The 26,742-nt window shown below is 36.5% G+C and overlaps 1 protein-coding gene across 1 annotated transcript in view; it reads right to left on the reverse strand.

Annotated features, from left to right (window-relative positions):
* CFHR5 (complement factor H related 5) overlaps positions 1–23,552 on the reverse strand; it is a 32,385-nt gene extending 8,833 nt beyond the window's left edge. The window contains exons 1-7 of the mRNA XM_015079940.3: positions 23,379–23,552; positions 19,843–20,037; positions 18,503–18,679; positions 10,490–10,666; positions 9,223–9,405; positions 8,903–9,082; positions 4,227–4,403 (exon numbers count right to left, since the gene is read on the reverse strand). Of these exons, the coding sequence (XP_014935426.1) occupies positions 4,227–4,403; positions 8,903–9,082; positions 9,223–9,405; positions 10,490–10,666; positions 18,503–18,679; positions 19,843–20,037; positions 23,379–23,436 (1,147 nt within the window). The 5' untranslated portion in view covers positions 23,437–23,552. The remainder of the gene's footprint in view (positions 1–4,226; positions 4,404–8,902; positions 9,083–9,222; positions 9,406–10,489; positions 10,667–18,502; positions 18,680–19,842; positions 20,038–23,378) is intronic.
* Between the last annotated feature and the right edge of the window lie 3,190 nt (positions 23,553–26,742).

Genomic DNA, 26,742 nt, shown 5'->3' on the forward strand with positions numbered 1-26,742 from the left:
TATGGAAATGGAACTCAGGACTCCAAAGGAAACTCCAAGAAAAGAGAGGTGAGCATTCTGAAATCATCTCAACATTGAGGATCAGAGGGAGACAGATTTCCCACATGCTTTCCTTTTATTTTCTAACCCTAACATCAGACTTTAGCAGGGCACTTGGAAAAGGTTGACAGATGTTTTGGTTGTTTGTTTCAGGACTCTGGAAATTTTAACAGTTGTGCTAGCCTTCATACCATTTGTAAATTTTCTTTTAAAACTCTGCTATTTTGTGGCGCCTGGGTCGCTCAGTTGGTCAAGCGTCCAGTTTCGGCTCAGGTCATTGATCTTACGGTTCGTGGGTTTGAGCCCTGCAACGGGCTCTGTGCTGACAGCTCAGGGCCTGGAGCCTGCTTCAGATTGTCTCCCTCTCTCTCTCTCTGCCCCTCTCCCACTAGTGCTCTCTCTCTCTCTCAAAAGTAAATAAATGTTAAAAAAAAAAACCCACAAAAAACTTCTGCTATTTTATTTATGTTTATGTTTCTGGTGGCTTTCTCATCCTTTCACTGTTCCAGGAAGGATAAAAGCAGCAATGTGACTTGTTTTTTCCTTGGAGGGGCATATTATATTCTGGAATTTCATTCATTGGTTTCTTAGCTCTCTGATAATACTGTTAAAAAGAAAAAAAAAAACTATAATTTTAGAGGTGCTTAGGTGGCTCAGTCACTCTTGATTTGGGTTCAGGTCATGATCCCAGGGTCATAGGATCAAGCCCTGCATTGGGCTCTGCGCTGAGCATCCAGCCTGATTAAGATTCTCTCTCTCTTCTCTCTCTCTCTCTCTCTCTCTCTCTCTCTCTCTCTCTTTCTCCCTGTCTTTCTCTCTTTCTCTCTCTCTCTACCCCCTCCCCCGGCCCCTCTGCCCACTCACACATGCTTTCTTTCTCTCTCTCTCAAATGAAAAAAAAACTATAATTTCATAGTTTATCTTGATTTTTCTTGTTTTACGGGTATAAGTAACATTGTCTTCTTCTTTTTCTTAATAAAAGAAACTAGATTCTACAGCTATAGTAAAGTTCCTCTTGTGGATATTAAATGTGGATTCACATGTATGTGTTTAGAGAAAATAAAAACTAGAAATTACACATATGTGATTAAGTAGAAGGAAAAATGAGGAAACCAGTGAGGCCACAAGAGGAACTTTATTACACCTGCAGAATCTAGTTTCTTTTATTAAGAAAAGGAAGAAGACAATGTTACTGATATCTGGAAAACAAGAAAAATTCGTGTCTGTGAATTTATTTATTTTTTAGCATTTATAAGGGCTATACTATAGCATATCGTAAGGCAACTTGCTTTTTTCATGAACTATGATGTTTTGAGACCCATACATGTTTGTATATGCAACACAAAGCTTTAAAATAAGAATATTCTTCTTTCCTTTGCCTGGTCTTCCAAATTCAATGATACCAAGTTTTAAAACGAGATGATAAAAAAACTTTTTTTTTTTTTTAGAAACAGAGAGAGCATGCAAGCAGGGGAGGGGCAGAGAGAGAGAAGCCTAAGCAGGCTCCATGCTTTCAGCACAGGGACTGACGTGGGGCTCAGTCTCACAAGCCATGAGATCATGACCTGAGATGAAATCATGAGTGGGATGCTCAATTGACTGAGTCACCCAGACACCCCAATAAAAAAATTTTAAAAACATGCCAAGAGATTATAAATTATGCTCTGCTCCCATTAAACTGGTATTGCACACATGAGAGGCTAAAAGGATGAGTTTTAAAGAGCCAGTAGTAAAGGCTTCCTTAAAGGGTGCTGTCTGCATGTTATATCATGGGAGAGAGAAGGGTAAAATCACATTCCGCTTAGGCCAAGTGAAAATAGGAAGCTTCTATACAATTGCTTTTCCCAGGGAATTAATGGTACAAAGAACAGTTTCTGACTCACACTTGAAATTTAAGAATAACTGAAGTAGTCTGTCTGGTAACACCTAAAGGCATGCCTGCACTTGTGATATTCTCCATTTCCAAATCTCAGTGGCTAGGATGAAAACCACGGGTAAAGGCTAGCTGTGGGTTGTCTTAAAAGGGCTTTCCCTGAAAAGTCAACTGTGGGGAGTGAAATAACTCCAATGGAAAAATGGACTTGAAATCCAGGATTGGTAGAACTTTGTCAAGACAACTACCTTAGGTTAAGGGAAATCTCCAGAAACAGCATTCTCCTAAGATCTGTAAATGCCCTGTTCATGGTATTTTCCTTTTCAATTAATGTTTTTAACTCCTTTATTTTCAAAACTGTATTCTTATATTCTTTTTCCTATATTTGTATATTCATCTAATTTTGGCTTATAGAAATGTTTATTTGGACCTACCCACCATTCTTCTTGACTAGAGTAGAATTGATTAGCTAGGTCTGCTCATTAACCTTTATAAATTAATGTTATTTCCCAGATCAGCTGTAAGTAAAATATTCTATTTCATTCATATCTGCTTTTACATTTATTATTTTGCCTCCTAATATCTGGAGTTTACTTTTCCTAGCCTAGGGGAGATAGATAATAGATGAAATATAGATAGATAGATAGATAGATACATAGATACATAGATAGATAGATGATAGATAGATACTAGATCCAAACTTATTATTTTAAGGCTATACATTTCACTCTAAATTTTGGTTAGGTTGCCTCTAAGGGGTTTTACTATATGTTCTGAGAATTATAGTTCTTAGTAGTGTAAACACTATGTTATTAGGTTATTTGGAAGTGAGTTATTTCACAAAATGAAGGGTAAGGAAGTAGATAGATATTATTATTACTTTTAAATATTATTTCTTTGTGGTTATAAAAAGTAATCTATAGGGTATTCATATTTGAAACTTATGAGAATTATTTAATGCATAATAACAGATTAATTTAAACATTACATGGGCACAGAAAAGGCTTTAAAATGCTTGAAACTCTCAGAGCAATACTTCACTTCCTTACATAAAAATAAAAATATATTGAATAAAGAAATTTAACAAAAATAAAAACATTTTAGTTGTTTTAAACAAAATATAGTTACCCTAGCTTCTTGAAATTATTACTTCTTTAAATTTAATATATTTTACTTTTTACCCTCACGATTTCTGATAATACCACATTCTTTTGTTAAGAATTAATATTTCATCTTGCCGATATATATTTTATATGATTTATTTCAAAGGATGATTTTGAGTGGTAAATTCCCTTCATCTTTCCTGTGTTTAAACATGTATTTATTTTTTAATCATCAGTAAGTACTTTGGGTATGGAAAACACTGGTTGCCAATTACTTTTTCTTTTTTTTTTTTTTAATTTTTTTTTAACGTTTATTTATTTTTGAGATAGAGAGAGACAGAGCATGAACGGGGGAGGGTCAGAGAGAGAGCGAGACACAGAATCTGAAACAGGCTCCGGGCTCTGAGCAGTCAGCACAGAGCCCGACGCGGGGCTCGAACTCATGGACAGTGAGATCGTGACCTGAGCCGAAGTCGGATGCTTAACCAACTGAGCCACCCAGGCTCCCCACCAATTACTTTTTCTAAGAACTTTGAAGATATTGCTCCATTTTCTCCTGGCTTCTTATATTATTGCTGGTGAGAAGTCTGAAGTCTACTCTGTTTTCTCTATCTTGTTATTTCTCTGTAAGCATTATGTCTTTTCTATGCCTGGTTTATTTTAATTTAATATGGTGCCCACTTTATAATTGTTTGTAATTTATAATCCTGTTGCTCACATTAAATAATTTGAAAACAAGCCTTTGAGGAATGTGAGATTTAATATTAGGAAAATAATACCTTGATCATTTTTCTTCCCAGACTAATTTTCTACTTTTGGCCCAGACTTTGTCATGTCTGTTAGTTTAACCTTCACAGTGTGTCATTTGGGTTTTAGTTGTTTCCCAATATCATTGAAGATTGAGTTTTTGTTCTATTTTTACCATTCTTTTTTTTTTCTTTTATCAGTCAAGAGATTGTAATAGAGTTAAAATGGGTTTACTTCATCACCTTTACCAGAAGGCAAGGGCTCTTAAGTGACAATATTTGAAAATACTGTTGTGAGTAGTTTCTATCTTCACCCATCAACTTAAAAATTTATGTGACGCAACAAACAATTTAACTTAAAAACATGCTAATTACAAGAGAAATTTTCTGATAAAGATGAAATAAGTCCTACAAAATCTGTTTTTTTTTTTTCTCTTACAAAAATATCTCTAAAACAAATCTTACCTCTGCAGTTTGGTTCAGGATACCAGTTTCCATTTATGCAGGATATTTGCATCTGTGCACTCTTCCCCAAACATCTGTAATTTATTCTGGCATTATGATTATATTCAGGCATCCACGGACTTACCAGTTTTCTTCGATAAAAATTTGGTATTTTGCAACTCTTAAGTTGGTTGGTTGCTATTCAAAAGGAAAATATTGATACATGAGCAGAATATTGAACAGAAACTAGCAATTATTTCAGTAAAATATCTGAAATATTAGCGGTATGATGAAATCATGTTTGGTGCCTTTAGGCCATATCACATAAAACTACTCTTAATTTCATTGCGTAGGCTATACTGGCTGTTGAAAAAATGAGAAAGAAAATGAAAAGCTGTGTTCCATTTTGAATGACAGAAAAATATGTCAAAGTTGCTTAGGAAATGGGAATGCAAGATGGATTAGTCTGGTCCAGGGTTTTGACTGGAGAACAGTCCTTATGAAACTTCAGCCTAGTTTTTAAAGGCCATGAAAAGATAGTTGTATCTGATTGTTTCCCACTAAATAACCACATATCTGTGGGAAGTACAGTACTAGGAGAGATAAGTCTGGATTTCCCTCGAGGTTCGATTACTCCCACATTTCAGAAGCTCAGTAAAGACCCTGACCCAAGAACTCAGGGTACGCTCACAGGAAGAACCCCCTGATAACAACACTATTGAGCCTTAGAACATGCATTCACAATGGGCCACATGCTTGTCTACATAGTTTTTATTGTTACGATTCTTCCCTTTTGTCCATAAATATGTAGCTCATCACGGAATCTTTCCTTAGCGTGTCCAAGGATGGCATAATGAGACATGAATTGCTCTGCTACTGCTTTTCTTCCAAGTGTTTTTTAATCCATGTTCTAAATCTCCCCTATGTGATGCTAGGGATTGGGTATCTGTATTTCCCTCATATAATAATTGTTGACCATGAGCACATACAATTTACACCTTTTTATAACAGAGTCCAGTCTCTCGGGGCTGGAAAACATTCCCTCCCTGTAGGTCATCATGAATTGCCAGTGGCCAAGGTGTCTGCCGGGCTTAAAGAAGCACAACAGCGACAGTTTTCATCACCAGAAGTGGGTAGGTCACTTGATAATCCAAAAGTCTAGGAAATGAGGGAAGAGAGTGGGTCTGGGTTTTCCACTTTAGAATCTTGAAGAACAGCGACAGAGAGTGCCAGTTGTTAAAGCTCAGAATGAAAGGCTTTCATATTTTGAGATTGCTGGAGATAGGACGAAGGAGAACAGTATCTGAGGGTATCAGGACAAAACTTGCACATACTTATACATTACGGCTGAGAGCCCAAGACTGCTCAAATGCAGGTGAAAGAGCACAGCACACAGGCTGATGGATTGGTAGAAAAACCTGAAATAGATTTCACTACTTCTGTGGAAGAAAATGGACAAGCTGATCAGAAAATCTGGAATAGAGTTAAAAGATTTAGAGGCATAGGAAGAGTAAGAATCAGGCCTAGTTCCTGGGTCCTGCCTTCAACTCTTTCTCTAAGAGGAGAATCCAAATATCCCAGACATAAATAGTACTCAGGCTACATGGTTGTTATTTTGGTGGTTGTTTCTGGACCATGTAGAGATAGTTTCATGAACTAAAGAAATAAAATAAAAGAGATTAAGTTGTGATTATTTATAAAAAATAAAATATCCAAATTCATTATTAGAACTAATATGGGAATTTAGCAAGATTGCTGGAAACAAAACCAATATACAAAATAAAATATAATCCTGTGTATAGAAAGTATAACTCTTCAAATATATAAATTAATAAAAGATCTCATTTATTTTATCAGTAGAATCCCAAAGAACTTAGGGGAAAAGCTTATTTAGAAATAATTTTAATGAGAAATGTATATTATTATATATAAATTTTAATATAAGACCTGACTAAATAGATTGATGCATTATATTCATGGGAGGAAGAATCAATAATAAATAAAATTGCAATTCTGGCCAAATTTACAAATTTCATGTAATCCCAAACAAAATTGAACGAGAATTATCAAAGAATTTAGTTTTAAAATGCAGATAGAGGGGCGCCTGGGTGGCTCAGTCAGTTGAGCATCTGACTTCAGCTCAGGTCATGATCTTATGGTTTGTGAGATCGAGCCCCGCATCAGATTCTGTGCTGACAGCCCGGAGCCTGGAGCCTGCTTCGGATTCTATGCCTCCCCCTCTCTCTGCCCCTCCCCTGCTCATACTCTCTCTCTCTCTCTCTCTCTCTCAAAAATAAACATTAAAAAAATTAAAAATAAAATAAAACAGAAAGATTCAGGCATTTTAAAGAATAGTTGCGATGATTATAATAAGTAAAAAAGATTGCTGTAATAATAATGATTTTTTCCATATTACTATAAAAATAGACAAACAGGTTAAGGGAACAGAATAGATAATCTAGAAATAGATATAAATAGGGTACTAGTAAATGGCATGGGGGAAATAAATATTAGTAGAAAATAGAACAGACAATTCACTTAGTATTGACATAGTTTTCCACATCGACACAAAACAAAAGTACTCTAATACAACATAAATATAACAAATAAATTAAAAAAATAAATCTTAGTAATGAGATTTTAATCCTTAGAATAAAAGGGAATATATTTATGCACCTAAAAAATGAGGGATTCCTAAACAAGATACACACAAACATGCAAACAGTCGAAAAAAGAAAGATTGACAATTGAGTTTAAACAAAACCCTCCAATGAAAAAGGCATCATAGAGAAAATAAAGCAAAAAAACCTTTGAAACTTTAAAACGTTTGCAATGTAATTAGAATATTTAATGCAGAACTCAAATCTTAAAAGGAGAAAGAAAACACAAAGTTAAAGAAAAATGTTCATTGCACGTAAGAGAAAATCTAGCTACCGACAAATACTTGAATTTACACTCAATATTACTATCAGACAAATGAAATTAAATGCGAGAAATGATTTTGACCCACCGTCTTGGTGCCAGTTCAAAAATATTAAAATACCAAGTGAGGGCAAGAGGAGTAAGGTCTCCGTATATATCTGGCAGTACCTTGTAAAATCAAAAGGATCTACAATCCAATACCATCAATTCCACTTGCAGATGTATGTTTTAGGAAACATTGACGCATGTCTTTTATACCAGGACAAAACAAAATAAAAACAATTTCCATTTCCAATAGGGTAATGAAGTGATAAAGCAAGGTACGTACTCAAGGTAGATTACAACACAGTAAAATTACAATGTTGAAGAAAAAAGCACTTTGCAGGTAGACAATAATTTTGCATAAGCTTAGGGGAAAAAACACAAAAATTTCCTCCAACACACACACACACACACACACATATATATATATATATATATATATATATATATATCAAAAAGTAGAATGGAAAGTACAAATTCTACTTTCTGCTTGATTGGAATTTCCCTTGGGAGGATGATAGGATAATGGATACTCGCGTTTTTCTTTCATGTTTTCATTTCAATGATTTATTCTATTACAAAATACTTAAAGCAAATAATGTCAAAAATATCAATTGTGAATAGTGTAACACAGATGTTTTACAGCATTCTTTTTTTCCCCATTTTTTTCAACTTTAACCAAAAATTGAATCAAAGTACCTTGGCTATGCCTTCTCATCTAGAACCCCTCTGGGACTACAACGCGTTTAGGCTGAGGAGGAGAGATGAGGACAAGTTTTGAGACATTAATTCAATCAAAATGTCAAGCAGCGTCTATATAGACTTCCTATGTGTATGACAAAGTCTAGACCAACAGAAGGTAGAGTGCGGGTATGTGAGACAAAAAAGAGAGCTGATACCAAGTGCACCGTGCCCCAGAGGAGGAACTTGTGGGATAACAACCAAAAATAATTATGAAATGAGTTACTGACACGGAATCTTAACACTGTATACAAATAAAGTAATAAAGTATTGCATAAAATACTTTATGCAAACCTAAGCGAATGATTACTCAGGCAGTGAATTAGAGATTGGGTCCATACAGATGAGCCCTGATATTCTGGCACTTTATAATCTAAACGGAAGACAAGTATCTATTAGGTACATGACAATGATAAATGTACAGACAGACAACACAGTGGAGAGGCTATATCATTCTACTAGAATTTTGAGATGAGCATATGGGTACTGGAAAATAAACCAGGAGAGGTTACAGAGGTGAGTGAATTTTGAGTTGACTCTTAAAGGTGAATAGTTTTGCATATGATTACAGCGGAGAAAGACATTTCAGGAAGAGAGCAAAGGCACGAATGAGGAAAGGCACAGAGATTTTAAAGAACATGGCTTATCCAGAAGCTAAGGAAAATCCATTTTGCATAGCTCCATCACATGGTGAAGATAGGATCCAGCAGTAGATACCTAGGAAAAGCAATCTGATGCTACTCCGAAGCAGAAGTCCCGAACTCTCCTGGTTCACACAGCTCTTAGCATCTCAGTAATTTTTCACAGTGTTCATAGGTCAAAGAAAATCTTTCCAAATTCACTCTCTTAAGTAATTAGGAGCAAACAAACTTAGTAAGTATCTTATATCCTGTTTAATACCTGATGGGCACCAGCATGTGCTGGTGTGACTATATTTATTGACTTAAAAAATTATAAACAATCAAATACAAACTTAAGAAATGTATTCTCACCAACACACTTGGGAAGTTCAGTCCACATTCCATCAATACAAGTAATTACATTATTTCCAACCATTGTATATGCATTTCTGCAGTGCAGTTCCACAGAAACACCAGGTCGATAGGGAGGGACTGAGGGCTGGGCATAGCCATTCTTGAGGTGAGGTACATATCCACATGTTTTCACGTGTTCTAAGAAAATGTAATAAAAGATCTGCTTACTTTTAAAATATTTCAAATATATACATGTAAATATATATATATATACATATATATATATATGAAAAGTGCAAAGTTTAAACTGTTGTGTTTAAACACTAACATCTATTTACCAAAACAAGTAGGCAGATTTGTCCATTCTCCATCGATGCACTGTATGTTCTTAGGCCCCATCATTAGAAAAGCGGGATTGCAATCATACTCCACCATTTCACCGTGTCCATATTCTTCTTTCCTTGTCTGTTTTGTTTTACCATTGGGGAGTTGAGGGGGTTGACCACATGACTGTACTTGCTCTACCATAAAGAAATTGTTTAAATAATGCTTAAATAGTCTTATAAATCTGGCAAAACGTGGAGTTACTATTTTGGTTGACCTAGAACTAAATTACATTTATGCTACATTCCTATTTTCTTCAGGTTTGCTTTTTATAGTGTACATAGTGTATTGTGTAAAGTCTATTCTTTTTCTCAAATATTGATGCCTTTTTTATAAATAATTCTGAGCAAAGAAAGATGCACAATGAACACATATACCGATCACCTAGATATATATGAATGTTACATTTTGCGCAATTAATTTTTTTGTGAAGTAATTTAAAGTAAATGACGGACATAGTAAGATTTGACTTCTAAATTCTTCAGAATACCTAAGAAATAAGAACACTGACCAGCATATACAAAACATCTTATTGCATTTCTTTAAGTTAACAATTTTTAGGGCAATCTTATCTTCTTTCTATATGCAAATATCCTGATTGCGCCTACCCCCCCATATTGTGCAGGTTATTATAACCAAGATATTAATTGTACCCTTGAAGATTTTAAAGTAGTTCAATGATCTGGATATCATATAAAAGTAAGTAGTTGTCAAATATGTGATATGATATACATATGCAATTATAGTTTTTATTAATTAATATCTTTAAATATATAAAATAACTATCAAAAATTTTGAAAAAGTAATGTCATCTGAAGCAAGTAAAAAATCATAATTCTTTTATATTGAATAATCCATATGTTTATTTGATGACTTCTTAATTACTTAATAAAATATAACAAGGCCCACACAATATTTTTTAAAGTATTCTTTTTTTAAATTGAGTTTGGGGAAAAATCCCTAACATTTCTCAGTCCCGGTGACTATATTTTGATCTATAAAACTCCATTACATATTTCAAAGCACAGAGGTAGAATTACCCCTTGATAAAGGAAACATAACTAATCTATGACCCAGCATCCCTCCTTCTTCTCAATTAAAATACTACTTTTGCCATTTTTTTGCAGTTTGTCAGATTATAGATATAAGATCCGATAAAATACATAGACATTAATATAAAATTTTATAAGTTGTTTCATCAGCTCTAAAATAAATATTGACCTTTACATGTTGGAAAATTGGGTGACCATCCAAAATGATAGCATTGAACTGAATCTGGTCCAACTCTTACAAGTCCTTGTCTGCAGGAACATTGCAACACATCTCCAGGTGTGTATTTTTCTTGTTTTGGATAAACATGTATGTTAGCTTCTAAAAATGGAACAAGACATTCTATATCTAAAAAAAAATAAAAGTAAATAAATATGTGTGAAATAATCATTGTGAAATTAAATTTAATATGTGCAATACAAAAATAAGATTAGGGGGACTTCATATGCAGAGATGCTTATATTCTCACCTTCAAAAAATAAGCTAATTATTTACACCCAATAAATATGTGTAAGCCCCTTTTAAGAAATTAACATTTTGAACAGCAAAGTAAAATTTTGTATGACAATCTCCTCAGGACCATAATAAATACGGTTTGAGCAGTTACTTATAAATTATTTCACTTATTGAATTAAAGATAATTTTAATAACTTTTATTATTTGTCTGTAAAATAGAATATGAATAGTTTTCACACTCAGATCACATGAAAATCATTCTTTCAAGTAATAAAAATTAAAATGCAGCATATTTAATTAAATGATACATATGTTTAAAAAGTTAATAACTGGAATGGCCCAAAGAAGACACGTCTAGTACATTTTAAGTAGGAGGGAACATTAAAAAACAAAAACATTCCTGATTTTACGAATGGGGAGCTGTATGTAGTATATGGACTTTTTGAAAAAAATGGCTAAGCAACATGGCTAAGTTGCTTCTAGGTGTTCTGAATCTTTCCATTATACCCAACCACATCTCTAATATCTTTCTAAACCACATCTGTAATAACTTTCTAAATACCAATGCATTATGAATGCCTTCTGGTTCAGGTAAAAATGGATATATATATGAATATGTATGTGTATTTTTCTCTTCTAATCTGCATTCGTGGTTCATTTATAAAATTAGATATTGAAATTCACATGTAAAAATACAAATGACATTCAAGACAAATACTCTCAAATCAAGCACAAAAATATGATGAAATATTTTCTAATTAAATCTCAGAAATACTATTTAAACTAGCCAGTTTTATACACTGTTATCGGCAATTTAATAGTTTAATAACAGTTTGTGGAATGTGACTCACTGGAATGTGACTCACTCAGCTTTAGTAAAATTTGTACCCATGCATCTCTGTGTTTTATTCCAATAATTTTGCATGACAGTTCTTTACTTACTGGTTGTTTACATTCCCTTTCTTATCCAATTGCAAAAAAAAAAAAAAAAGCTATTGAAAATAATTTATCTTGGCTGATGTAGGATTTTCTAGCTGCTTTATTTAAGTGTAATTATCACACAGTGTTGTAGACAGAATAATGGCCTCCCCAAAATGTCCACGTCCTAATCCCTGAAACCTGCAAATACGTTACCTTTCCTTGGAAAAACAGACTTTACAGAATTGATTAAATTAAAGGACGAGATGGAGAGCTTATTTTGAATTATCTGTGTGGTAGTGGACCCAATGTAATCACAAGGATTCTTACAAAAGGGAGCAGAGGTGTCAGAATCAAAGTAGGCAATATGACAACAGAAGCAGAGGTTGAAGTGATATGACGAAGGGCCATGAGCCAAGAAATGCAAAGGGCTTCTAGAAGCTGTAAAAGGCAAAGAGATCGATCCTTTCCTAGGACTTCCGGAAGGAAACATGATTCAGTATCTTGATTTCAGGACTTTTCACCTCTAGAAATGTAAGATAATAAGTCTGTATTGTTTTAAGTAATTAGGTTTATGGTAATTTGTTACAGCAGCAGTAGAAAACTAATACATATGGGAAAAAATGTACAACCATATTTAAAAGGCGCATGATTCGGCATGACCTGAGGCATTCTGGGCTGCATTTGAATCAAAGACTTTGTGCAACACCAAGAATGAACTATAATGTAAGCTATGGACTTTGGGTAATTGTGATGTGTCAATTGTCAATAGCACCCTGGCCTGTCAAGTTGAAAATGGGACAGATTATCTTGCATGTGTGGCACAAGGAGTATAGAGAAATCTCTATACCTCCCCCTCAATTTTGTCATGAAACCCAAAACTGCTCTAAAATAAACAAAAACACCAAGTCTCTGGCTATAAACTATGAGTTAATAACCCAATGACACGGAAGAGGATGAAAGTCAAGGAATAAAGTATCTAAAGTGGCTGCAGCATGTATAACCAACTATAAATTTGGTAATGTTTGCTTAGTTTTGAATTATGAGGCTGTTTTAATTCAAGGTACCTTGAAAATAGCTTTAATTTTGGTCATAAATATTATAATGTACATGGCATATAAACAATCTTATTTTGGATGGGCTAAGTGCTTTTCAAAGATCTGTTATTATATCAACATTTAATGTTGGTCTTTTAAAGCCATATGGAGACACCTTAAATTTAGATTATTGTCCATTAGGAAATATCTTTCAAAAGAGTCTAGTGAAAAGAAATATATTCAGAATTGCTTCTATTTCCTGGATAAAAAAGTACTTACGATAGCATGTGGGCAAATGACAACAGACATATTCACTACATACCATGAAATCTATGGTGCTTCCAATCTGGTTTTATTTTCTAAGTTTATTTATTTAAGAGCGAGAGAGAGAAAGAGAGCAAAAGAGAGAGCATGAGTCGGAGAGCGGCAGAGGGACAGGGAGAGAGAGAATCCCAAACAAGCACTCCACCATTAGCACAGAACCCAATGTGGAGCTCAAACTCTAGAACCATGAGATCATGACCTGACCCAAGAACAAAAGTCAGATGCGTAGCCAACTGAGTCACCCAGGGACCATGAAGAAATTTTGAATATATATATTTTTTCCTCTAAGCAAAAAAATAAATAAATTTTTATAAAAATGGATAAGCATATTCTGATTCAGACAAAAACCACTGTCAACTACAATATCTGATTTTAAATATTTTTATGAAAAAAACCACACTGAAAATATCAGTGTTTGTTTAGTAAATATTGTCATGATAAGTTAATAAATATGGCCATTAGGAGAAAAAAAATAAGGGTTATGCCAGGGAAACTACAACCTAGAATTATTCTTTCAGTCCACACTTTTAGTTTATTGAAAATAACTGTGGGCGCCTGGGTGACTCAGTTGGTTGAGCACTAAACTCTTGGTTTCTCAGGTCATGATCCCAGGGCTGTGGGATTCAGACCCACATAGGGCTCCACACTGAACATGGAGTCTGCTTAAGATTTTCTCTCTTTCTCCCTCTGTCTCTCTCCCCCGTTCATGCTCTCTCTCCCTCTAAAGTAAAAAAATAAAATAAAAATAAATTAGCCATAAATCCTCAAATAAAACATTCTAGGAAACAATGTAAAGTATATTAAGTTGTATATACAATAAGGTAGATTATAAATAGATGTATTGTTTTTAAAAAAAAAACGAGAGCAAAGAATTCTTGTCAGTAGAGTTTTGGCATGCCCAAGAGAAATCCAATTCAGTAATCTAGTAATTTCCTATAAAGTGTTATGGGTGATTTGCAATAAATCAGACCCCTTTATTAGGTTTCACACTGGTTTGGGGTTACTGGTAGGCAGAATTCATTTAACTTGGGAGTATCAGACCAGGTCCTGCATCAGACCAAAAATGGCATGGAATTCGTAACTGGAAAACCAAATAGTAAATAATAAATAGTAAAACAATTGGCTCTAGAGGATTGGGATATGGAAACAGTGCAATGAGAATACAAAAAGGAGTCCATGTATAACTCATGTGAGGTCAGAGGTTTTTAGGTAGACTGTTTATTCCTTTAGTTAAGTAGTAGTGTTCCATGAATCGATATGCTCCTTGTTTTTACTGTAAATGACTGTGGTGGGCTAAATAATGCCCCCTCAAAGATGTCCACGTTCTAATCCGCAGAACCTCTGAATGTTACCTCACATGGCAAAAGAATTTTTGCCAATGTGGTCAAGTTGAGGATCTGGAGATGGGGAGATTAGCCTGGATTATCCAGGTGTGCCTGATTTGATCAGAGTGATCCTTACAAAAGGCATGCAAGAAAAGTCGAAGTCAGGCAGAAAATGATGTGACCACAAAAGGAGAGGAACAGGGAGAAAACTATTTAAAGGAGCAAAACTGCTGGCTTTGATGGGGGAGGAAGGGGCCCCAAACCAAGGGGCCTCTGGCAGCTGGAAAAAGTATGTAAACAGTTTCCTTGCTAGAGCACCGGAAGGAATCAGCCCGGCCTACACTTTGGATTTAACCTAGAGAAACTGATTTTGGATGTCTTAACCTCCAGAACTGAAAGAGAACAGACCTGTGTTGTTTAAGCCATCATGTTTGTGCCAGTTTGTTACAGCAGCCACAGGAACCTTATAGCATGACACACTGAAGCACCAATTTCTGGCAGTTCTGTTAAATAAATTAGCTTTAAAGTTTGCCTTTACTCTATCAGCTGAACTGTAGCCTATAAGTGTATTATCACATATGTGCACAAATGACCTCTGACCTAGAGTGTGGTAGCCATGCTAAAAATCATTTTGATCCCTGAAGCCTATAGGACTTTCACTAGAATAGCAGAAACTTCAGAATTTTAGACCTTATTCATTTTTGAAAGGTTTTTTCCCAAATACATTTTTTAATTATATATGGTCATGTATCAAAAAATAAAAAAGAAGTATATGAGTGGCTGGTAGAGCAGATACAGTGCTCTCTCCATCTTTAATAACTGAGAATCAAAGCATAATGTTTAAAGCTTATAGCATACTTCCGAGCCGTTTATGTACAGTTAAAATTCAAAAAACGGCCAAAACAAAACTGTTCAAACATAGTATTGGGATCTCATGATAAAAACAAGCATCAACAATTTGTTTTATCAAGTAATATAATAAATTAAAGTCAAAAGAGGATGCAACAAAGTATAGAAAATCTTAAATGTAATCCTGTTAATGTGAATTTACTACTTGGCAACATTGATATGTATATTAGAAACAATTCATAAAATAATTTTTGTTTGCCTGAACCTATAAAAGTCACTGTAAGAGAGAAATCAATGTCTCTCTCTCTACTATATATATGTAGATATGTATGTATATGGTAACATATGTAAATAGGCAGATAGATAATAGAGGTAGATAGATGATGATAGATGATAGGTAGATAGATAGATAGATATAAATAAATAGATGGTTTATTGTATCAGGACTGCAATAAGGCTTTGTACATATTTTGATCTATACAACTTTAGGGGATATCATTTATGCAACTTAAGGAACTGTATGCAGACATCTATATTGGAACACAGGCTAATATTGTTTTGTGTTGACTACCTGTCCTGGTGGAGACCTTGCTATGCTAGGAAAATAAAATCACAGTTTGCTCCTGTAAGAAAATCATGGTGGTACTTGAAAGGAGTTTGATATAAGACAGACTTCCCTGAAAATTTACTTGCTATATTTAAGAAAATATGAGGGCGCCTGGGTGGCACAGTTAAGCAACTGACTCTTGATTTCAGCCCAGGTTATGATCTCTCAGTTGTGAGATTAAGCCCCTCATCTGGCTCTGTGCTGGGCATGGTGCCTGCTTAAGATTCTGTCTCCCTCTGCCCCTACCCCTTTCGCATGTGCGTACACACTCCCTCTCTTTCTTTCATTCTCTCTCAAAAAAAAACAAAAAACAAAAACAAACAAAAAAACAAAAACAAAAACAAAACCTTTTTAAGACTGTAGCATTAAGAGTAAAGCCAATATATCTTTAAAGCATATGATTTACAATGTTAGTAACATTGGATACGAAATTTAAATGCACATGCATATCATGATTGATTTACGAAACGATTAATGATTTTATCAGCATTTCCACAGCTTCTTTGGGGAAACAAAAAGTGTGCATGCTCCAGAGAAAGTTTAGAACTCTTGTTCTAGATATTTATTTTTCTCTATTCTTTTCCTGCATTCCTCTTATCTATTTTTTCATCTTTTTGTATTTCTTTCCACCATTTCATTATCCATTCTTTATTTCTCCCCTTGCTACTCTAATTCTTTTTAAAAGCCATTCCTTACTAAATATTTGTCAACAAATTAACATAGTTGGTAGGAAATAAGAGCTTCCACCACGGTGGAAATAATTTAGGGATTTAAAGAAAAATCATTAATCATTGTTACCTAGATAGTTCAGCATACTCACTTTGTAGATCAGTAATCTTAGCTCAAATAGGTAATCATTTACTCATGGACCCAGAGGTAATTTTTCTCAGAACCCATGCTGGAGTCCAGTTGTTCTGAAACATTGTTGACTCTCCACGGTGTTCTCTTTTTTTTTTTTTTTTCATGTTTATTTATTTTTTGAGGGAGACGGAGAGGGGAGCAGAGGATCCGAAGCAGGCTCTGTGCTGACAGCACAAATGGTGGTATCGTGACCTGAGCCAAAGTCAGTTGCTTAACCAACTGAGCCACCCAGCTGCCCCTGACTTTCTCCACGGCGTTCTTGATCCAACACCCTACCTTGGATACACAGAATTTTTCAAAGGCTAACAGAGTCTCACAAAATGTACACAGCAACCAGCTTGAGTGGGTTACTACTGAGTTGAGTTGTCAGATTGAGTTGTCAGGCTTCTAAAATACAATTGCTGGGCTGATGATTGCCATCATCTCACAAAAAGGAAGAGAGCTGGTGCTCGAGATGAGATGACAATGAAGTATTTATACCATAACTGAAGCCTTCTAAGTTATGAGCCCTGTTCAACCACTGGACACTTCAGGTAGGAAGTCAATAAATGTGTTCTTTTGGTATTTTTTTGCAAATATTAATCATGTGCAAGCCCCTCATAATTGAAAGAGGTCGTGGCCTAACCTACAATACGTAACCGAGTGAGTATTGTAATTCAAGCCGCTTTAAAAAGACTCTATTTTCTAGAAGAATTTAAATAATCACATTAAAAAAAAAAAAGCCAATCAGAAGACTTCATTTCCTGATAAGATGGAGTAGCTGGTGTCAGCATAGCCTCCAACTGGGAAAACATTAGAAAACTGTATAAAACCTCTCTCTAAAAAACTGGAAACTGGATGGTGCAAGTCCGTGATAATCAAGAAAAGGGGGACAAAAAACCACCCAAACCCCAAAGTTTGATCTGTGGTTGTTTCAGCTTTCTGGTAGCACTTTCCAGACTGTGTTGCAGGGAAGGAGAAGCTATACAGAGTCCAGCGGGAAGAGCAAGATCACAGTTTCGGAGACCATGGTGGCTAGAATTTACAGGGCAGAGGAACAGAGAGAGCGTATTATGATGAGAAAGAGCCAGAGACGTTTTCTTAAGAGTGTTCTTGAGTCTTTGGTTGTGTACTAAGCTGTGCAAACAGGATAGAATTCCATGAGCTGGCTTAAGAGTGATTGCCAGGGACTCTTAAAGATGAAGAATTACAAGCGTTCACCCAAATCTGGGCGATCCCATCATATTATAGTTTCCAAAGGAATTGTTTCCCAAATTCCAAGCCACTCGTAAATAAACCTAACGCTTACAGGTGCAAAATATTTTAAACATGAAAATTGACAGTTTATTGAATTCAGCATAGGAGTTCAGTATACACACAGAAAATAACTATAAAAATCTATCTTAGTCATAGGACGTTTTTAACTAGTATTGGACATATTTTCACTTAAATACTCTCTTTTCAGCTGAATACTCGAGTTTTAAATTAAGTTCATTTTCAACTACTGTGATAATTTTCATGGAAACAATAAAAGGGTGTTACTTTAACCTAAAGGGACAGCCGTCAAAGTGTTTGTGTTGTCTAATAATTTTACTTATTGCATGCATTAGATTTGTGTAGGCAGGCAAACTTTGCTATCTGTCCATCTATCAGACACAGTTGGAACTGAAAAACAAATGCATAAGGATAAAAGCAAAGGGTGAAATCTACATTTAGCTTCTGACAGTAGATATATTTATTTTATTTGTTTATTATTTATTCTTTGGATATATTTCTTTTACAAAATCGCGTCACATGTCAGGATGTGAAACAACAGTATTTTACTTACTGGTGGAACTGCATTTGGGGCGAGAAGACCATCCACCTTCCAAACATGTAATGATGTCAGCATTACCAGGAAGGCTGTAGCCGATGTCACAGACAATTTGTACAGTGTCCCCTTCCACATGTGTTTGTCCTGAAGATGCAGAATGACCATTTTCCACAAAAGGAAAGAAACACAGTCCTAAGGACCAAAAATTGTTTAATGTACAAGGTGGAAGTGTTAAAAAAAAAAAAAAAAAGAGCAAACCAAATTTGTGTTTCCCAATGTTTTAAAAAGAATGTCCAACTCTCAAAGCTGAAATCACCTATAAAAACAAAATTTCAAAAGAATTTAGATCATACTACTATATATATGATGTTTACTATATGAAATACAGTCATATATTCCATATTTGGAAGTAAATTAACATTTCATTTTGTTCTGTGGGTTTTATTTAAAAATATTTTATTTTTCTATACTTTTCCAGGTACAAAACAAGATTTTAATATACCCATTTCTCTCTCAATCTTCCTAAATGTTTCTTATAGAAGGAGAAAGACCATTACTGTCTCCTTTGTTGGTTCATATGTTCTGCCTCCCATTGTTCTTTGCTTAATATATCTATTCTCTCCAGAGTCTGCTCTTCACGTTTATTGAAAGATATCATTGTAAGAACAAAAGAAGGGATTTATGGAAAATATAAAAGTGAAAATATTTACACTTACGCAGCCTTTGCATTGCAGGAATAGTAAGTTTCAAATTGTTGCAAATAGTAAGTTTCAAAACAGAATGAGTATGTAGAAAGACTTGTTTTAAAATTTTTTTAACGTTTATTCATTTTTTTGATAGAGAGAGACAGAATGTGAGTGGGGGAGGGGCAGAGAGAGAGGGAGACACAGAATCTGAAGCAGGCTCCAGGCTCTGAGCTGTCAGCACAGAGCTCGATGCAGGGCTCGAACCCATGAACCGTGGGATCATGACCTAAGCTGAAGTCGGACAAACAACTGAGCCACCCAGGCGCCCCTAGAAAGACTTGTTTGAAAGGAAAAGTATGACCAGGCTGATACCAAATATTAGGAACTGCATATTAGTAGTTAAACATATAAATGAAATCATCAGTTTTTAAAATTAAAATGTGTAAAGCACTTCTAGGTAATATAAGGAAGTTCACACATTTATTCTTCATTTGGTTTTCATAAAAGGCTTTTCAAGAAAGGGCTACATTTCTTATCTTCGCTGGCTTCTCTAGTCCTGATCCCCGTGATTGTCCACCAAGAGCCCCAAGAGCCCAACATCCCTTCCGGAATATCTTCTCTATTGACTGAATGACACATTCACATCTACTGATCAGGGCATTTACTCACTGAGGCACCTGGGTGTTGGCGACCATCCTTCCTCCCTGCATGTTATGCGATTCCAAAAGGATTTTGAAGGAGACACAAAACTATATTCACAAGAATAATAAAAAGTTTTCCCAACAGGAACTGAGGAAAAGGGCGGATCTTTCTTGTCATCATAAAGAATTCCATGGTTGATTCTTGGAAAATCACAATGTCCCACTGGGAAAAATAAAACAAAACTGAAGAATTAACCTACATCAGTGAATCATTAAGTCATATTTTAATCATCTCATTGATTTTTTTTTCTTTCTTCTAGCTCAAATTCCTTTACCTTATGTGCCTTCCAGTGTACTAATTAGTTGAGAACAAAAAATGATCCCTAATTAAGAGTACAAGAGTATTTGAAAAGGCCATTGTCAATGCAGTTTATGTTTTGGAGTCAGGGGGAATAAAATCTCTTTTGCAGTAACTTCTAGAAGCAAATCCTCCACGGTTTAGGAACACAGCAGAGGGGGGGTCAGCAGCAGTTGTGACCTGTCCCCACAAGGTGCTAGTGGTCTGGGGGCTCAGCCGTCCATTCCTTTCTCTACGCTGATGATACCCGGGGGAATCTCTGCCTGAAGTCTCTGTGTCCTCTGGTTTTCCCTGGTGCTTGAGGATGAAGCAGTTTTGTTTTCCCCTTATGCAAAAAAAGGAAACAACTTCCAGAAATTCTGCTCCCAAACCAGTTAATTGGGAAAATTCCTTTTTGGCATTTATCTAGGAGTGACTTTCCCTGTCACACGATATTTCACACGGGGGATGCCTGTGGCCTTTAGCCTGCAAAACCTGGAGTTTCTTATCTGACGGTTTACAATTGGACATTTGTCATTCTCTGGTAGTTTGGGAAAAGATATGGAGGAAGAGACACCCCCACCCTGCCCCATAACACTGACATCCGTACCTTCCAGAATTCTTTTTCAGATCTGCTTTGCCCTCCCCTCAAATTACAGCATTTGATTTCCATGCATTTCTACCTACATATACTTTGCCATCCAGAGGGACTTCACTTTCGTCTTCCAATTGTCCCTATTCTACCTACCCTTCAACGCTCATTCTACATTTAGAAAATACTCTTTGTGCACACAGCGATGTGCTAGCTCTGAAAGTTAACTTCTTCTGGCAGGCCTCCCTTATCCAGTCACCAAAAGTAGGAGGTAATATCTCTTGTCTAAGCTTTCGGATAAAAGCTTATGATGTTTCCTATGAAATACACTCCCTTATATATATACATACACATATCACATATATATATATTGCATACACACACACACACACACACACACATAGTTTTGCTCTCTGTTTACTTATTTGTGTGTTTTGCTTTCCTCTGAGCACACTGGAAGGTGTAGACAGGCACGGAGCGTTCATTTTCTTTGGAGCTTCACCGCAGCCTGCAGCATAATATATTGCTCGGTAAATATTTCACTATTGAAAGCATGCAGAGTTTTTATAAAAGTGTTACCTTGATATGGTGCCTTTGCTTTGGGGCCAGTTTCTCAACAGGCACCTAAACGTAAATGCAATACAAACTGACAGGTCATTTAACATCTACACAGCTTTGGGATAGAGCTTCCCTGAAGGTTCTCTGGAAGACTAGACTGAAGATGAAGATCTTTTTCTGGGTTAGGGGTTGTAAAAATTCTACATATTAGCCTCACATTTTATACTTATTTTCCTCTGCTTTTTCCCCATTTAGAAATCCCTCTTAATGTCATATCTAACAGATGTTTAAAACAATATATACCAGACACATCTGGTATATATTGTGTATATATATATATACACACATATATATACATATATGTGTATATATATACACATATATATATACTCATGTACATATATATGTACATATACATATATACATATGTATATACATATACATATACACATATACATGTATACACATATACATATATATGTACATGTGTATATATATATATATATATATGCAGAGGCTGCTGCATAGTCTAAACAGAGAATTTGTATTTTTTAAATCTTTTGTTATTATTTGTAATGTTTATTTTTGAGAGAGCATAAGCAGGAGAGGGGGGAGAGAAAAGGGGGACAGAGGATCCCAAGTGGACTCCATGCTGACAGCAGAAAGCCCGATGTTGGCCTAGAACCCATGAACCGGGAGATCATGACCTAAGCCTAAGTCAGACAACCGAGCCACCCAGGTGCACAGGGAATTTGGTATTTTTAGTTGAGACTAAGCAACTAAGACTGCTATTGGAGAAAACATACTTTTACCCCCATCAGCTAACTTTTCTCCTGTGAGTACATCTCAATGCTAAATGCAGTAACAAATAAAAGTTTCAAATCCATAGAAATAGGGTTTTATAACTTTTATGAAGGTGGATCTCTTTTTTTATGTTTATTTATTTTTGAAAGAGATTGAGAGCGTGCACATGGGGGAAGAGCAGAGAGACAGGGAGACAGGACCTAGAGAATCCCAAGTAGACGCCATGCTGTCAGGGCAGAGCTGGACTCAGGGCTTGATCCCATGAACTGTGAGATCATGACCTGAGCCAAGATCAAACGATGGATGCTTACCCAACTGAGTCACCCAGGCACCCCATGAAGGTTCATCTTCAAAGTAAAGCATTTTTACTGTTCCTATTTTTCTCTTATGTGAGGACTAAAGAGAAACTTCCCCAAAGAACTTCCATTGTATGCAAAATTTAGCAAGCAACAAAATAGCAAAAGAAAGCCCTGCTGGAAATCAAACAAGACACAGGATTGAAACTCCACTCCCACACATGGTCTATCAGCTGTCCTGGGCGTTGTTAGAGGTTTCGTTTGCAGTTATTTGGATACGATGGTTTTTATTTCAGCGTGAAATAAGATGAGACAGCTTTCAACATATTTTAAGATGTAGTTTATAGTTTTAATAAAAAACGATGCACAATTTCCTTTCACTTTCAAATTTGCTAAAGAGCTCAGAAAAAGCAAAGAACTCATGGACATTTCACCAGCTTATTACACACAAAAATTAGGATATACTGTACTGTTTTACTAAAAAAGATTTTTCTTTATTGATGATAATTAGATTGAAAAAAGGAACTTCCTGATTTAATGATATTTAAATCTTAAATTAACAAATCTGTGAAAATGCAAACATTTTGAAGGTGTCCAATTTTTCTGGGGATGCTTTCTCTAGTCAGTGGCATTGCAGAGTTTATGGAGAATTACACTGATACGTGACCTTTTCAACTTCATTACCTGCAGCTTTTTCATCATAGAATTCTTCCCCAAATGTTGTATTTGGTAGCTATTCACACTTTGGAGCTTCGAGAACAGAGAAGATTCATTTCATTTGATTTTTTTTCTTAATTTCATGTTAGAAAATATTGATGAAATAGATTCAAATATGATCTTTTATTCAAAATGTTCTTACATAATTATTCATTTTAAAACATACACACACACACGCGCGCGCGCACGCACACACACACAACACACACATTTGAGACAAGAACAAAATATTTAGATCTGTTTTCATGTTTTCAACTTACCTTGCCCCTCAACAGTAGAAATCCATAAGATTAGAATGGCATTAATTAAAAGCAGCATGCTAGGTTAGCCCAATCGCATATATTTAGAAACGGTCCTGCAATGGTGGTATCACTCCAAATCCCACTTTCATTTGTGGTTATAGGCAAACTTCGAATTTCAGTGCACTGCCGGGAAGCCAGGGCAGTGAAATACTTTCAGTAAATATCAAAGTTCGCAGAGGGTGGTGTGAGATAACTAATGTTTTCACATTAATACTTTAAAGTCAACACTTGATATTTATCTGAGCAAAATAATAGCTGTGCAACTTCCTTCTTGCGGTTCCTAATTTTCTAAGTTTGAAGCATTCAGACATGGACCACTGAGGAGGAAAAGTAAAGCCCTTTCTTATCTTCTTTCTGGCCAGGAGGTCAGCTGTTTCAGAAAGCGACCAAGTGTAGGTCATCTGTCCTAATTTTAATACCATGTCAATCTTCAGTGATTATGAATTCTTCTTCACACTGGCATTAAGAATTAGGTTCCCTCTTAGTATTTTTTCAGGGTAGTCAAGAATAATTTTGCCAAATAATGCTTCCTGAGATTTTTGGACAAAGTATATTTCAAACTCATTTAGGTGGGACTTCAAGAATGGCTATGACACAAGTTTGGTATACTCCGTCTCCAAAAGGCAGAAATAAAACTGGGCAAAATTATGTACCAAAAATAACCATGCAGAGTTTCTGTAAATTGGCTAAAGAGCATACTGTTGAGAAATACTGATTAAAGAAAATCTCTGTAAATCTCACTAAAACAGAGTGGCTGCTCCCATCCTTCTCTGATTCCTGCCCAATTCTGTGGCTCAGAAGTATGACCTGGGATGGGCAAGGCAGGCATTGTGAACTGGCTGCTATGCTGCCCTGTTAGGGCGGAATGGCTTTATGGCAGATCTTGGAAAAAAATCCACATGCAATGACACTGTTGAATACAATAGAGATTACAGTGGGAAACAATCTAGGAAGGCTGATATCTCCCCATGATACTGTTGTGTCTGTTACAACAGTAACAGATACTGTTAGGGCAAGAAACAAAATGGCAGGCCAGCCAAAAATTTAACAGAAATTTTGCTTTGGAAGCAAAAGACAGCCAAAAAGGGCTACACTAAGATGACACTTATTGCTGGTGGTCCAGAAATCACTGGACATATAACGACTGTGCCCGATCAAACCAGAGAGAGCCCTGCGAGCTACTAGTCACTGGTTAAATGTGGAGCCGACTTTTATACTCCCTGAACTTTGAAAACATTTCCCAAACCACACACAGTTTCAGAGACAAAAGGTAGGATGTTTAGTGGGCCAGTGTGTTTAAGCATAACTTCCGACCAATGATAGGTTGATTTAATTAAGTTATGCTGACTCAGAAATGACTCCTAGGAAGTCAGACTAAAAAATAAGAAGAAATAAAACCTGAGCAATGACATCAAAATCTGTACGCTGCAACGATCAAGCTCCACAGAATTAGTCTGGGCTACTTAACAAATAAACAAGTTAGCAATAGCAACAGTCCTTGGTTGGAGAGGATTCAGAATTCTACAATATGTTATCTAAAATATCCAGTTTTTAACAACAACAATATGAAGAGACATGGAAGGAGATCGGGAAGTGTATCCTGAACACAAGAGGGCAAAGGGCAACAGAAACTTTCTTTGAGTGGGTCTAGATTTTGGAATAAGCAGATGAAGATGTCAAACAGCCATTATCAATATGTTCAAAGACCTAAAGGAACCATGTCTAAGAAATTAAACACAAGTATTATGACAATGACTTATTGAATGAAAAATATGCAGGCCTCTTAGGTCAAGGTAGCCAGGGACCTGGAAACATCAGGAGAGGTCAGGTCACGGAAACTCTTGGGGTTACAAGGCATTGCCCAATTCCATGCCCTAACCTACACAAATGTACTATATTTTCACTGAAGGCAGAGCTGGAGGAATCTGGACCGCCTTTCCAGGGATGGGTCTGGCGGGCTGGCTGGGTTATCTTCTAATAAGAGACATCTAGGAAGTGCGATAGCTGCTAAAGCCAGGGACAACAGCAGATAATAAATATACGTGGGGACTATCATCCATTTTAACGGACCCCTCAGGACAATTTTCAAGGGGTGGGGTTTCTCCACCCTTGAGGTTATGCAGGTGGTCAGGGATGGACCTTAGCCACACAGGCTTGGGGCTGGAGGGACCAAGAACAGCTGCCCAAGGGTGGGTTTTGAAGTACATACTGCCCATACTTAAGCCTTGCAGGTCAATGTAGCCAGGACCTGGAATAAGCCAAATATCGGGAGAGTCTGGGTCACAGAACAGCCTACGGGGGGAACCTCGCATCTGCATAATTCCAAAGCTTTAACCTATACAAATGCGCATACCCCTCCAGAAGACAGAACTGGAAGAATCTGGACTGCCTTGCCAGGACAAGGCCTGGTGGGATGGCCAGGGTGTCCTCCAATAAGAGATAACGGACAGCCTTGATTGCTGGAAAAGTCCAGAACCCCACTAGGCAACCAGTCCAAATGGGGATTGACAGTCGCCAGTTTAAAGCTGCTGCCTCAGAAGATAATCAGGAGGGACTGGGAGGGCTTGCCAGGGTCTCCACTAATAAGAGACATTAGGGAAACTTGGTTGCTGGAGAATCTCCTGGTGTCTCATCAGGCAGTAAGTCTGTGTGGGGACTGACTGTTGTCCATTTGTCGGTGTCTGCTTGAAGCAATTTTTCAAAGGTAGGTTTCTCCATGTCAAAGCCTAACCTGGTGGTTGGGGTGTAGCTGAAGCAACAGAAGCCTGGGACCCCTTAAGGCAGCCAGTCCTCATGGGGCCTGTCACCCACATCAGTGGCTGCCTCAGAGGGAATTTCACAGGGCTAGAAACCTCCTCTTTTGAGGTTGTTGGGGATAAACCCTAGCTCCACAGGCCTGGAGAGCCTCAGTCACCCAAGGGCAGAATTCAGGGTATGTACTGCACCTGTAGAAGCTATATAGTCCAGGGAAGCCAGGGACCTGGGACAGGCAGTGACGGCATAAGCCGTCTATAGATGAAGCTACTGGGGGTACGAAGCATCTGCCTAATTCCAAGGCTTAATCTACACAAATATGCATATTCCCATTAGGGGCAGAACCCGAGGAATCTGGGTTGCATTGGCAGAGTGGGGCTAGGAGTGCTGACCATGGTACCTCCAATAAGAGACACCTGGGGGCCCCTGATTACTGACGAACATCAGGGCTCCGTCAGGCAGCCAGTCCAAATGAGGGCACTGTTGCCAGATTAAAGCTGTTGCCTCAGAAAGACTTTCTAGGAGTGGGCTCCTTCTACTCAGGGGACATTCAGGCAGCTGGGGTCAC

Source organism: Acinonyx jubatus, chromosome E4, assembly GCF_027475565.1.
Source record: "Acinonyx jubatus isolate Ajub_Pintada_27869175 chromosome E4, VMU_Ajub_asm_v1.0, whole genome shotgun sequence".
NCBI classification, from domain to species: domain Eukaryota; kingdom Metazoa; phylum Chordata; class Mammalia; order Carnivora; family Felidae; genus Acinonyx; species Acinonyx jubatus.